This window comes from Wallemia ichthyophaga, assembly GCF_000400465.1.
Source record: "Wallemia ichthyophaga EXF-994 unplaced genomic scaffold scaffold9, whole genome shotgun sequence".
NCBI lineage: Eukaryota > Fungi > Basidiomycota > Wallemiomycetes > Wallemiales > Wallemiaceae > Wallemia > Wallemia ichthyophaga.
Window position 1 is genome coordinate 301032 of NW_008806282.1, and position 15240 is coordinate 316271.

The 15240-nt window shown below is 38.4% G+C and overlaps 4 protein-coding genes across 4 annotated transcripts; 2 read left to right on the forward strand and 2 right to left on the reverse strand.

Annotated features, from left to right (window-relative positions):
• Positions 1–142: 142 nt before the first annotated feature.
• On the forward strand, positions 143–729 carry J056_004800 (Cytochrome b-c1 complex subunit 7; the record flags this gene model as incomplete). Its single annotated transcript, XM_009269990.1, has 5 exons — positions 143–165; positions 218–283; positions 338–369; positions 413–453; positions 502–729. 5 exons carry the CDS (start codon positions 143–145, stop codon positions 727–729), a joined length of 390 nt encoding a protein of 129 aa, XP_009268265.1.
• Positions 730–851: 122 nt separating this feature from the next.
• On the forward strand, positions 852–2457 carry J056_004801 (uncharacterized protein; the record flags this gene model as incomplete). The annotated part of the gene is made up of 2 exons (XM_009269991.1): positions 852–980; positions 1036–2457. 2 exons carry the CDS (start codon positions 852–854, stop codon positions 2455–2457), a joined length of 1551 nt encoding a protein of 516 aa, XP_009268266.1.
• Positions 2458–2625: 168 nt separating this feature from the next.
• J056_004802 (uncharacterized protein) lies at positions 2626–4705 on the reverse strand (the record flags this gene model as incomplete). Its single annotated transcript, XM_009269992.1, has 12 exons — positions 2626–2769; positions 2813–2919; positions 2971–3083; positions 3131–3640; positions 3687–3732; positions 3780–3831; positions 3878–3939; positions 3986–4056; positions 4101–4227; positions 4271–4411; positions 4459–4503; positions 4549–4705. 12 exons carry the CDS (start codon positions 4703–4705, stop codon positions 2626–2628), a joined length of 1575 nt encoding a protein of 524 aa, XP_009268267.1.
• A 4633-nt stretch (positions 4706–9338) lies between these two features.
• J056_004803 (putative helicase mot1) lies at positions 9339–15056 on the reverse strand (the record flags this gene model as incomplete). Its single annotated transcript, XM_009269993.1, has 6 exons — positions 9339–9591; positions 9641–11262; positions 11308–11456; positions 11500–12214; positions 12262–14835; positions 14886–15056. 6 exons carry the CDS (start codon positions 15054–15056, stop codon positions 9339–9341), a joined length of 5484 nt encoding a protein of 1827 aa, XP_009268268.1.
• Positions 15057–15240: the final 184 nt, after the last annotated feature.

Sequence of the window (15240 nt, forward strand, 5' to 3'; positions counted from 1 at the left end):
CGTAAATGACTACTAAAATTAAAGCGAATGATGAAATTGTATTTGAAATTATTCTATTTGTCATTTTATAGTTGAAACAATCAACTTTAAACCTTTTAATCTCTTGGAATCTCTTGGATTCTAACAAGCAAGGTTTCTGAAAATGGTCAACCCTTTGAAAATCAGGTTGGTATCTAATAATTGTTAGTATTCGCTCAATTTAATTTCGAATTATCAGTCTCGCACCTTACATTAAAGGTGGCCTTAGAAAATCACTTGAACCAATTGCTAAGGGCTATTTAAAGTGGGTTTAAAGTTAGTTAACGTTTTGCAATTCCAATTTAATTCAATTTAATAGCCTTGCTGGCTTCAAGCAAGTCGGCTTGAGATGTTAGTCAAAACTCTATCCTGATTTGCCACTAATAAATAGCAGATGACGATCTCATTCAAGAGGAAAACGATCAAATGCAAAAAGTTTGTTCTTTTTTACCGCTATAACTCACTTTAACGCCAGACTAAAAGGTACTCGGTCGTCTCTCACCAAGAGAGGAATATGACAGAGTTTGGAGATTAAGAAGAGCCATTAACCAATCCATCCAACACAAAGATTTACCTGCTGAGCAATGGTCTGAGGAAGACTCATCACAACAGCGTTACCTCACTGATAGAATTGTCCAAGTCACGAACGAGTACACTGAAAGAGAGTTGTTAGATAACCCAGAGTTTAAAATTGAACCAAAGCACCATTAATTTGTTGTTATCATATATATGTTTTTTCATCTTTATTTTCAATCACTACGTCAATCCTCGTCTACTAACCGAGGTTATTTGTAAAAGCATCCTTCAATTAATAATCTTCAAGTACAAGCATCATGGCTTTTTACTTGAATCATTTAAGGAAGAAGGATTGGCTCGCTTTGAGCTGCGATAGACTGCCGAACTTTATCAACGGGAAATTCATTCAATCGAATACACACAATTTCCATCCAGTCACAGATCCTGTTAGTTTCTTCTATTTGATTTATGTGCTCCCCTTCTTACCCACTTACCCCACAGTCCACTAACAAAGTTCTCTCCTTAACCCCTGAATCCACTCATGATGAGATCACTTCTTCAATCAACACCTCCTTTACCGCTTTCAATCAATGGAAATCTTCCTCAGTTCTATCAAGGCAGAAGTTCGTTTTAAACTTTCAACACCAAATTAGGCTCCACTTTGATGACTTAGCAATCGCTGTAGCATTTGAGAATGGCAAGACTTTCAATGACGCCAAAGGCGATGTCTTGAGAGGTTTACAAGTCGTCGATTATGCCGCTTCTATACCTACAACTTTAATGGGCTCTTTCTTGCAGGTTTCTGATCATATTGATACTCATACAAGAAAACTACCATTAGGTGTCTGTACTATGATCGCTCCAAACAATTTTCCTTCTATGATTCCCAATTGGTCTTTACCTTTAGCTATAGCTACCGGTAACTCTCTCATACTCAAACCTTCTCAACGCACTCCAACCGCTTCTTTGTTATTAGCTGAATTAGCTTCTATTTCTGGCTTACCTGATGGTGTTCTCAATGTTATTAATGGTACAAACAATGTCGTTGACTCTTTAATCACTCATGATCATGTCAAAGCTGTCAGTTTCGTCGGTAGTGATCACGCCGGCAAACATGTTTACGAGAAAGCTACTCAACATAGTAAGCGCGCTCAAGTAAACATGGGCGCAAAGAACCACGCTGTTGTTTTACCTGATGCTGTAAAAGATGCTTCAATCAACTCCATCTTAGGTGCTGCTTTCGGTGCTGCTGGCCAAAGATGTATGGCTTTATCTGTCGCAATTTTAGTTGGTGATTCTCGCAAATGGTTACCTGATATTATAGAAAAAGCTTCTGATTTCAAAGTTGGTAATGGTTTTGATCATACCACAGATGTTGGTCCGGTCATCTCACCTGAATCGAAATCTCGTGTTTTATCATTAATTAAACAATCAAGAGAACAAGGTGCAAATGTTTTGTTAGACGGTTCTAATGTATCCGTCAAAGGCTTCGAAGATGGTAATTTTGTTGGCCCAACAATAATATCAATCCCTTCTACTCAATTGGATATCTATAAAACTGAAGTATTTGGTCCAGTTCTTTTGCTATTAGAGGCTGAAACTCTCGATGAAGCTGTTCAAATCATTAACAAAAATAAGTATGGTAACGGTGCTTCTATCTTCACCGAATCAGGCTCAGCTGCTAGATTGTTTGAGTCAAAAGTCGAGCCCGGTCAAATTGGTATAAACATTCCTCTTCCAGTTCCTCTACCCTTCTTTTCATGGTCAGGCAACAAAGCTAGCTTTGCCGGTGAGAATAGCTTTTATGGTGAACAAGGTGTCAACTTTTACACACAAACTAAAACAACTACATCCATGTTCAAACCTTCTAATCAAACTCCTACAATTGAAAGGCCATCTACTAGTATGCCAACAATTGTCTAACCACTTCTTGTCTTTAAATACTCTTCAATAACATCTCTTATACTAAGATTTGTATACTTCTCTTCAATTGTATACTCTGTACGAGGACTTAATATACTAAGAGCCCTTTCAATGAATGGTTGTAAACTGTAATAAATTGAGTTTATGGTAATACTTTCACTGTGTCCCTCACAATGATATGAAAACAACGTCAACTAAATCTTCATCCTCTAAACTATCTAGTTCGGTTGAAAATAGTGCTGGCTGATCATAATATTCCAATCTTGCATGTGCAACATCATCTCCTACTCCAGGGCATGTATCATCAGTTTTCTTCATATAATTAGTCTCGCGTTGATATTAAGCCCACACTTACGTATCCGATAGATAGGCTTTTTAATTCGTTTGTACTGGACAGGAAAGGATTTTCAGGTAAGTTATTAAGTGTTACGAGCATCTTCTTAGCAATCCTGAATGGCACATCTACGATAATTGATCAGGTGATACCATTTTTGTGGAGTATTAAAGACTCACCCTTAACAAACGGTAACGAATTGCTGAATGGAAATGCCGTAAACACATCATTCTTGTTAACCATTCCCTTGTATAAATCAAATCTGATAGCACCAGAATTCATCAAAATTAGCCTATTCAGCAAGGTGAATATTTTTAACATACTGAGTTTGTGACTAACCTCGGTACGCCCTCATACTCGCGGCTAGGGTTTTTGATTGACGGCAAGACTTCATGTTTCATCCAATACGTAAGTGAATCTGGATGTGTAGCAGGTACACGACTTTGGTAAAGATCTCTGTCTATCTTTCCGATAATTTGCCCGAGTCCTAATTTGTTCCAAAGTTTCATTAGTTCTTCCTTAATTTTCTTTCCCAAGTGAGTCACAAGCTTTGACTTGTCTATATCTAAATGCCATGCATAACCAACGGGGTTTGCATCTAAATATTTACGTGAGACTTCCAGCTCTCCGTCGCTTGATATATTTACACCCATCCAGCCAACAGTCTCTAAGAACCGACCACTTGCCATGCGTACGTCCCTTCCATCATCATAGTTGAAAACGCAATCTCTAACGTGTTGATGTCCGCCAAAGCTGATAATTGGAACCAGAGGATGCTTTTGCTTTAATTTTTCTAAAACAACATTCCAACTAGAGTCATTGATAGCCATATGCGCTATGATTAAGAAGCTGTAATGCAAATCAGTTTATTCCTTAAAATAAAAACTCGACCAACAACTCAGGAGCTTCATCTGTCGCTTCATCAAACCAGGCTTCTTTGACTAATGTAATGTCAAAACATGTAAGAGCATTCACCGTCAACACTCACCCATTTCTTCGATCGGTTGTACGTGTGCTCTCCAATTTGAGTTTGGAAAATTCTTCGAGCATTATAGTTAAAGCTTATTCAATTTGAAAATAACTCACGAATAGTATACCAAACGCAGTAAATTTGCGTCCGGATTTTGTGACGTGTTTAAGATATCTTTCTTAATCAAAAGATTAGCATTTACTAGGGTAAATATTATTTCGTACCGCCTATTGACACAGATTCATTCGTGTCTGGGTCAGTTATATTTGTGTTTGATGTCAGATAGCGTTTGCTCCTGGATTCACTATAAGTCAAGCCGTAACAGCATTACTAGCTTACCACTTTGTGGTGAAATTCTTGTAGATGTCGAGCGTAACATCCGGATTGTATAAACCATGGTTACCAATAGTGAGCATATCAATATCCAGCATTGAGATTATGTTATTGGTGTCATGTCCATTAACATCTAAGTTATGTTAGCACTGGCTGTAGGGCATCAACCATACTACCTCCTGGTTTGACAGCATCCGATAGTCCACTACCATCATGCAGATCTCCACTATCTATTACGAATAATTCAACGCCTTTATCATTGGCTTTGGAGCGCATGTGATCTACAAAAGAGGCATAGTCCCCCCAGTCTCCACTACCTGATCGTGTGTTAATGACTTAATATTCAAGCGATATGTCAAGTTACCATTCGGTTCAGGTGCGCTCTTTTTCTTGTGTCCAGCTAGCCAACCTAGATGATATCAGTCCAGATAATAGATGACATCGACAAGCTCACCGTGTATGTCTGTCGTATGCAGGAAATTGTACTCTCCCCACTCTATTGATCGCGAGGGTGGGACAGGGTTGATGTCTTGTCGTTGCATAAATACATCGATGTAATAGAACGTCAGTATTGTCAGAATGAATATAACTGAATCGGTTTTTGTGCCCATTGACGATTGGCGGTTTTGATCAAGGAGGGTTAGTTCAATTCGACAAGAGACACTGGTAGACACATAGAAATATTACATGATCATAAAAATCCGTGAGTCTATAAGCGTGATTTGCAAAACACAATCTCTGATTGTCACACTACATTTCTGATTTATCTATGACGTATCACCAAAGGGGAGCACTAGAGGGTGACTCAAAAGACTCCGACCGATTAGCGTCAAGTTTGCCATGTAATTACGACGAAAGTTCTCATAAAGCTGTTAAATACCGTCCTCCCAATCAGCTGCTGAGAAACTTAGGGTTTTTAATGTTGACAAAGTATTATACCGACAAATTATTCCAATCAAACCAGCATGTCAGTCTCATAATATCATAATTATTCCAAACCAGCTCTCCTCCCATCTTGATACTATTACTGAGCAAATGGTTGATATACAGCTTTTGGAAAGCTCAATTTAAAGGGGCTGTATTGTTAAGTCTGGTTTGGTTATAGAAACTTTTGCTGAACGTAAGTCGTTTGAATTATTTTCTCGCCTTTTATCTGCTCGGAAGTTGCGTTGCGCTATTGCTCTGGAGCTCGCAATAGCGATGTGAAGTATTGTTACTGTGATATAAGACGTGTAGCGCTGATAGGTCTCAATATTGGCTCCTGGGAGTAAGGCAAGCTGGCTTACTTACTTTAAAGTCATCTGAAGTATCAAACGCAACAAAAAGTAGACTCATCTACACTCATAAAAGTTATTTGGCTTCACCAGTTGCATTACGAGAAATCAATTAGTTATTGTTCGTTTTAGAATTATGAAGGTGAGTTTCGTATAGATGAACATTATCAGCTTCCATATTAAGCTCCTTGCGACCAGTTTCAATAAGCTCGTCGACCACAAAGCGCTAAACAGCGCTAATAACAAATAAAACACCCCAAAAATGCTTGCAAAGGTACCCGTTTCCCGAAAAGATCAGAATTGCACAGTTTCACAGTAGTCACGATGCTATGACGCCTTCGTCGTTACACATGCCATTTTTCGTCTAAGAAAACAGCACAGAAAATAATGTTCAAATTAGATGGTGTGATCAACAAGCTGAGTCGGTTGTTTAATTAAATAATCCCCAGATGAATTCACAAAATAAAAGCAAGGTGTTAAAGGTGCATGGAGTAAAGTCACATGTGAACAATGCGCATGATATGCCTGAATCTGCATTCGTCCTTTGTCCACATAGACACTCTCACAGTTTATAGGACAAGAAATGTGATACAATGAAGAGATTTTTTAATGAGAAAAAGGAAAGACAACCTCTCAGGTCTTACCTCTTACAATCTTCGTCGGCATCGCGTGATTTTTAGTTCCCTCTGCTTGATTGAAATCACTAGGGAATAAAAGTAAGGAAAATGGCTATCTAGGTTTGTTTGAAGTATTTTGAAGTATTGTTGAACGATTGAAGGGATGTAACAGAAAGTGGAGGTCACCTCAGCTCATTACAAGATAGTTGAAACATTCAAATTGTTCACGTTATTGATTACAAAAAGGCAATACCATACCTTTTCAAACTTGGAAGTCTTTCTGGCTTTATAACGTACTCATCTTTAACATGCATTGCCTGAAGAATCGACGGACCTTTTGGCGTGAATGAAATCGACATAGATTACCACATGGGTAAATGAAACTGCAGAATATCAAAATTCATTATAGAGCTTAAAAGCTCAATCATGTAAAATCAAATTGCGATAAATTTGATCGGCAGTAGTGTAAGCAAACACTAAAATCCGTAAATAAGCTAGTGTAAGTTGGCGAAGAGAAATTCAAATCAAACAAACTAAGAGGAAAGATTTTGCAGTTCATTTGAACTCGATTCCAGTACAAGTGGATATCTACGGTATCGAGCTATCGGGACAAACTGCCAACGAGGGAAAGACACGCTAGAACCACCGCACCATGTAGGGTGATCTAGCACTCAAAACTTCATACCCAGCAACGGACGAACAATGCGCTAGCGATGAACAGCACCCACAAATATAGAAGACTCCAAAATAACACAGATAAAGTCAAGCGCCGCAGAAACATCAGCTGAAAGGCACAAAGCAGCGAAAACAGCAAAGAGAGTCATCGAACCGCCTAGAGTAACGAGATGCCCAGCCACTCAGATACCCTCAGTGCGTCTCACTACGCCTAAGTAAAAACACTTTCGTTTCCAACTGATTGACTGATAAAAATGCATTGAGAGTGACACAAACGTCACCATTTCTCAAAAAATAATGAAAAGAAAAACGTACGTGATTGCAAGAATCTTATAATTAAAATTACCAAGATCAACATTCGATTAGAACTAGGTCCAATACTCAAAAACAGACGATCGCTAGGAAAGCCTACAAGAGTTCTACGAACTTACTTGACTACGTGAAAAAGACAACCCGAGAGTTAAGCGTAACTGATAGCCAATTATAAATAAAGATTTACTGATCTAGTCTAGAAACGCTTTCATTCAATTCGGCACCACTGTTAACTCCTCATGCTGAAAGGAGTAATGATGAACGATGTTCAAACATACGTCTTCGTAACTGTGTATTCTAATATGTTCAACATCATCAACATAAGGTATTGATGAAACTTCATTTCCTATATCACGACATTCACGGATAATCCTGATCTTTTATTCAGTTGCAATGGAAATAAAACAAATAATTTGAATGGAAGATAAAGAAGGATGTTGTTTTGAAAAGACAAGGAATTTAACAAACTGGGAAGTCTGCAGAAGATGCAATAAATGCAAGGGCGAAATATTTTCACAATTCCTACAACAAAACAGAGCGGCTTCATTGAGGTTTCATGCTTTTCGCCAAAAGACTCATTACAGTAAGAAAAAAAAATACAACTCGTGAATCTGCAGTGTGTGGTACCAAAGATAGAAAATCCTTAAATTTAGTACATTTCCCATGCTTAAATATTTCGTAGTAGTGTTAAGTTTGTTAACCGCCTGAGATTCAACCACGACTACTAGTAATCTTCTTGACGTACGCTAAAATTTCAATCTTACGTAAGTTCCCGCGGATAACTCAACTTTTGAAAATTTTCTAAAATACAATCGGTTAGAGTGCTTTTATAGCTATCATATAAAGAATGTTGATTTGCAGTGGATGTGAGAAAATCGTCTCATACTATTGTATATATGTTATGTAATGAGGTATATCAAGTCCAAAAAGACAAAGCTCAAAGAACTCAACGATTGTTTTCATTTGATTAGTATTTTGAGTATTCCTAGAATGTTTTTACCTTTATGCCATCAATAAAAAACAATAGAGCGTAAATGTTGGCTTTGCTTAAGTTAGGATAATACGAGACGTTGAAGCAAATTGCAACTTATTGATTTCACTTCCATAACATAAAAACAACATTCTTGTTTTAAAGCTCGAGTTTGTTAAAAACAATTATATTAATTTATTCAATCCGACTGTTTGCTTTTCTTGACTCCTTGGCGAATGAGCTCTAAAGGCAAATGCTCCTGGACCTAAAAAAAGTTATTCATTTCAATTGATATCGTCGTCGATCGTCAAATTTTTTATATCAACAGTAAACCTGATCTAAATGAAACTCGTATTGATGTTTGTTTTAACTACGCCTTGATTCTAACTCCTAGTTTTTTTATCACTATAATTCAACTCCGTTTCATAGACCTTTTTTATCAACATATCGGAACGTTTTCATAAATTATAATTTAGGTCAAAGGCAGATCATACGTAGCGTGAAAGCCATATCGTTTACTTGCTCTTAGTTTCCAATAAAACCATTCGATTATGTGTAAGTAAATTATACGCATATACTTTTGAGGCAGTTGAGCTTTTTCGATGTCAACTGCTAACTGTAAAACAAAGTTTTGTTACTTCTTTGTAAGTCTAAGAATCTCTTTAAATCTTGGAAGGGGATTTCGAACAATGTTTTAAAATGAACTTAAGAGAGTACGTTTAGATTATAGATTGTGTTTAGTTATAAACGACTAGACTTTGACGTTCGATGGTACTTTTTCATGTTTGTCTGCATCAAACAAATTAATTCTGTATGTTAATTTTACAAGCTGATAAAACAATTTACGATAGTTAGTATAATCGTGTTATGAAAGTAATGTAGGTGACAATAACATTTTTTGATATTTCTCCTTGTCCTAATGAAGATAATTTGTGGCGCGGACTTTTTTAGCCCTGTTAAGTTTTCATACTTTAAGCCAAGGAGGCTAGTTTCTTTAATGTTAAAGTAAACGTTATTAAATCGATGGTTTGAATTGCCCATGATGATGCCCAATTATTTTACTCAGCGTGCATATGTGAGGTTTTTGGTGGGTTTGTCACTTCTGCCGGCTTTTAAGAAGGAAGCCAGCCTGCCTTACTCTCAGGAGCCAATGTTGAAACGTGTCAGACCTTAACGTCTTATATCACATTTAACCACGCTCCACATCGCTAATGCGAGCACCAGGGCAATATCGCAACACAAATTCTGATGAGATAAAAGGCAAGAAAATAATTCAAAGTAGCCATACCCAGCCTTGACCATGTTCGAAAACGCTTTTAGATTAAACTTCAGATAAATTATGAATAATGTATACAAGTGAAAAGCTCCCTTTCCCTGTATGCAGGACAGATAATCATTACATACTGCTGATGAAGTTGTTCACATCTAGCGACTCATATTCATCTTCGGGAGGTAAATCTTCGAGACCTTCCAACATATTCTTCTGTGAATTTGGAGCATTGGAATTTCTCTTGCTGTTGTCAGATTCGTTTTCTGCTCCAGTGGAGAGACTGAATAGATCGAGTACTTGTCCAGTATCCATTGTGTCTAAACTATTATTCTGTTGCGTAACAATTGAGTTAGCAACATTAAGTTTGAAACGTTGCAAGCTATGACAGATTTTGTTATTACTGGTCTAAAACTAAAGGATAAACTTACCCCATTATCTTCTCTTCAAGAGTACCTCTGGTTATCAATCGATAAACATTGACTGTTTTCTTCTGTCCTAATCTATGTGCCCTATCCATAGCCTGTAAATCACGCTGTGGATTCCAATCGTGTTCCACAAATATGACTGTATCAGCACCAGTCAAATTCAATCCTAAACCCCCAACATGAGTAGTCAACAACAAAACATCAATACTTGGATCTTGATTGAACTTTTGGACAACGGAATGACGACTATCTGCCGGCGTTTGACCATCTAGTCTCATAAATGAAACAGAAGGCATGAGCTTCCTTAAGAGATCGTTCTCTACTATATCTAGCATTTGCTTCATTTGGCAGAAAATTAGCACCCTATGCTGTGCTACGGTTCCGGTTTCCACGTTAGCTGAATCTTCTGCAGGTTGAACAGTTTCACCGATACCACAATCTTGTAGCAGCTGTCTCAATGCTAAAAGTTTTGGTGCGTTGTTTACGTCGCGTATATTACCACCTTTAGATTCTAATGTTTTTATCACTGACTTATGCTTTGCATTCTGTTCATTGAAGATGAGTGAAGGATGATTGCATAGCTTTCTAAGATACTGCAACGCTTGGAATACATGTTGTTGTTTTTGAGAACCTTTTTCATCTGTTTTGACCGCTTGATTGGCGTCATCCGCTGCAGAGCTCTTGCCAAATTCTTCATAGAGTTGTTGTTGTAGTTCTGATAGATCGCAATAATAATCCTGTATGATTTTGGGTGGTAGATCATCGAGGACATCTTCTTTCAACCTGCGCATAATAAAAGGCAAAATTTGCTTGTGAAGGATTTTTAGTGCGTTATTTGCAGCTTCTTGTTCTTTTGAAGATGCTTTAGCTTCCCGTGAAGCAAAAATCACTTTGCCAAACTTGTCATTAAAGTGCTTCTCGCTACCTAAAAAGCCTGGCATCAGGAAGTCAAACAAACTCCATAACTCTAGCACGTTGTTTTGTACGGGGGTACCAGATAGCAATAGTCTATGATGTGCTCTGATCTCTTTCACAGCTTTTGTGAGCTTCGTCTTTGTGTTTTTTATCACATGACCCTCGTCCAAAATGCAATATAGCCAATTAACTTTCCCTAAATCGGTTATATCATTTCGGACAACATCATAAGACATAATGACCACATCATGACGAGGAATTAATTTGCGAAGTTTAATTCTTTCACTAGGACCACCGGTGTAGAGCAGTGGCTTGATATTATTAGCGTATGTCAGCACTTCATGCTTCCAGTGACCAGTTAACGTTGGTGGACAGATAACCAATGATGGTAGGTGCTTGGTGTCAGCAGACTTACTTTGCTCGTGTTTCATGGCCCTTTCGTGATGCAGACTAGCAAGTATTGTGATTGATTGTAGTGTTTTACCAAGACCCATATCATCACACAAAATACCGTGCAATTGATACTTATTCAAAAACGCTAACCAGGAAATCCCTTCTCTTTGATACTTTCTCAAGTCTATATTAAGCTTAATTGGTATTTCATATTCTTCAACTTTACTACCATCAAGCAGTTGTGTTAGGAATTTGCGTTCTTCTTCACGTTTCACTAATAACCTTTCAGGGAAATTGACAGGATCGGGTAGGCCAGCCTATGAACATATTAGATTTCAAATGATTTCAAATAGGTAACTCACCTCCAACGGGACAAGCTTTACCAGAGTCGCAAACGTACTAGTAGCTAGTTTACGAACGCAGTCGTCTGCATCGCTGACTCGACCTAGTACTGGAACTACAAGAAACAGAACATAAGGTAGAATTGCAGTTTCGAGCGTGCTAACAATATCTGCGATAAATAAGCACTATACCTGAAATAGCATTTCACTTACGGTGTATACTTTCGAGAGAACCCTGACGATGATATAAGCAAGAAGAATCTCCTACGAAAGGAACTATGTCATCAACAACTCGCAACATGGATTCATTGGTGCATATTTTGCAAATACTAGCTAAAGACTTGCCAGCAGCATATCTAATGACAGCGTAGTTGCTTTTCATGGCTTGACACAAGTTAGGTAACAATTCAAGTAGCTTGAAGTGTAGACTTGAGTCGACATTTTCAACAACCATCCTGAATATAGTAAAGGAATCTACTATTTCTTGTCCTTTTTCAGCTGAAAGTTCGGAACCAACGTGATAATCTGTAAATGAAGCCATGCAATCATAAAGCTTTGAGCACTTATCAAATAGTGCCTGACCGAATTTCCTAGAGAACTCAGATATTGATTGCAAAGCGCCTCTTTGTATTGTAGTTATACGAGGTAAATCTTTCTCATCTTTCAATACACTCTTCTTTGAGTTCTGATTAGCTGAGGCTGCTACTTTCGCTTCTGTCTCTTCTATCATTAAAGTCATCGAACCCTCACGCAATTTGCTATTGATCGTAAAAATTGGTGTGTCTGACTCATTCTGACATGCAAAGGTGCAAAGATTTTTTATTATCTTTTCACTTGGATTGGCTTTAGCCGAAGGCAGGCAACAAAGTTCAATTAGGTTCGCAAGTGCTCTGGCGGCCCGTTGTTGTATATCCATGTTATCTTCTGTCTGTTTTCGTATTAGAATATCTTGATATGTTGGATCTTATGACTCACTTTAATGCTGTTCATGATGCTTCTTATGACAGGGTTAAGCTTGGCTGGTAGCTCCTTCAGAGCAACCACTGCAGCAGCAACAGCAGCGTAAACCTGAGTATCATAACGATCTTTACGCGTTTTGTAGAATTGAATGGTCGACATGGTTTTCTTTTTTCTGTCGTCTATCATACCGACGGTATTCTTTCTACGGCTACTAATGTTATGGATGGCATTATCGTAATCAACTCCCATTAAATGGTCAGCTATCGATAGAGAAAATGCTCCTTCGATGGTTCCTGTTGGATCTATTTCATTTGGTATTGAAGGTAACGAATCTTTCTTAAGTTTACCATCGTTAATGAGGGAGCTATAGACTATTTGACATTCATTACGGATTTGCGATAACATTAGCCCCATCTCTGAATATGTCGTCGGCGTATCACCCAGCAAAATATCAACAAGCTGCTTTTTTAGTAACTTTGCCAGTGAGTTATCTGACAGGTCAGATTTGCTAAAAGTAGCCCAATCTTCAATTAAAGCAGCTGCCAGTTGTTGATGAAGAGCGTAGGTCGAACCAACATATGCAGGTATTAGGCCACAGAACGACACCTCTTGAGACTCACTTGGCCAGTCCGCCAATATTCTAGCTAAAGCATTGACAGCCGCATATCTGCTTTTGAGTATATTTTCAACGCTAACTAGTGATAGGTCTTGTGTCATCATGTTTTTGTCGATGTTATGAACGTTCTGATTAACATTCTGATTATGTATACCACTAGACTTCACGAAGAAATTACTATCCATTGGCAGACCGATAGGAGTCATGACAATAGCAAACCAACCCTGTAAATGATTGAACAAGTATTGATGAATTTCTTCGGACTTTGTATTATCGACAGCGCAATGGAAGAGGTCTAGAGAAGCATTGCGAATGTCACTCCGCTCTTCAAGTATGACGTTCTGGTAAACGAATCGGAGAAAGTTATCATCAATCCAGCTATTTGGTAGCGTAGGTGTTTTGACGAATTTTATAAGAGTATGAACGACAGCTATCCGAACAGATGCTATGGTATGACGGAAGAATGGATATAAGCGTGAAATCAGCTCAGGTAACGGTGGTCGAGACGAATTTTGAGGATTGAGAAGTACTTCCATTATGCTATCATATGCAATAAACTCAGCCAGTAAACCCATTACGATTCCAGTACTACTGCAAAGATCATCTTTTAACTGAGTGAAACTATCCCAAATGGCATCAAGAATTTGAGGAACACATTCGAAAAGTGTGTTCATGACTACTCCGACTATAGGCTGAAGAGTTGATGCGGCAACTGCTCTTACGTCGTCGTCTGAATCATTTAAACCAAGTATAACAGCGTCAACCACCTTTCTCAGCATCTCGTTTCTGTTTTTATCAAGTTGATTCTTCTTGACAGCAACAAAGTATTTCAAGCCTAGCAAACCTGCATGACGAACCTCCCAAACAAAACCTTTATCACCTTTCTTTGCCGGAGACATGCTGTCGTTTGATGCGTACGACTGGTAAATCATAGTATGCAGTATGGTGTGGACGTGCTCAGTTGAAGTTTCATCCATGTGTAATACGAGAGAAGCAAGCGTCTGGGAGGCTGTCTCTCTCACTGGACATACTACTTGATCTGAGATGAAATCACCAAATCTATCGAGTATTAAAACGCAAAGAACGTTAGCAGCCATATTTTCCATCCATACTGTGTGATTGAGTGAATTGTCTTCGGGTTTTGCTTCTACTATCATACCACCGCCAGCTCCTTGAATTTTAAACAATTCTCTCAAACCAACAGCGGCACCATGTCTTAATTCCCAAGAAGAGCTCAAGAGGTCGAGTTGCATAACATCAGCCAGGGCACCAAATGGATATTCACCAGGAGGCCGCTCGATAAAGCTAGTTGTAGATTTATTCGCCTTTTCTTCAGCTTCTCTCTCTGCAGCCTTAGCTTTAGGGTCGACAACTAATGATTCTTGTGAAGGCTTGACATCTTCTGTACTTTCAACTTTAACTGAGGTGTTCGGTTCATTTACTCTGACTTTTGTTGAAGGTGTATTGGTAGGCTGGCCCAATTTCCGCTTGCGCTTTAGACGATTTCTCTCCCTCGCAGACAAAGCAGACATGTTCTCTTCAACGGCATCATCTTGAGAGTGTGATTGAGACTGTGGAATTGTGGGGCCAGACACAGACGGTTGCTGAGGTTGCTGAGTTTGCTGAGTTTGCTGGTTATGACTGACAGACAACTCGTCTTCAACGTTGAAACCAAAACTTTCGTTAGGCTCTAAGAAACCTAAACCGAGTCTATTAGCAGCTTCTGACTTTGCTGATTGTAAGTTTGCAGTGTTTAACGAAGCGTATTCTTGACCGGTAGACGCCAAAAGTTTGTTATCATTCTGAGAAAGATCGTTAACATTGAGTAAACGAAGATTAGAAGTTAAGTTTGCGGTTATAACTGAGTTGTCTGTAAAAGGCTTCCAAGTCCCTGATAGCTTGAGGATTGACTCAATAGCAAGAGAAGCAGCGATTCTAGTATCCCAATTCTTTGAGCGAAGATGAGGGAGAATCTGACAAAGAGATAAATGAAATATAAAAATGAAGATAAATTGAATCTCACTTTGAAGATAAGTCTAACAGCTTCAATCCATTCACCCTCAACGCCAACGTATCCGTCATCGTTGCCAACGCTGAGCTTAGAAATCTGGCCAAGTTGCTTTGCTGCTGTTTGTTTTATTGAAGGCGTTGAACCAGTTTCAATAATCTGAATTAATTTATCAAGCCGTGACATATTCTAAGCTAAAGGTTCATATGTCGACTCTAGAGGCTGATGGTGGTTGAGGATCGAAATGCAGAATAAATTCCCTTTAAAATCAATTTGAGATTAATTTGAATTCATTCATAGCTTATTTATTCTCCTTTATTTAATTTACACTTTCCCTGTACGTGATTTGATCTTTTTCCTTCAATTCCAC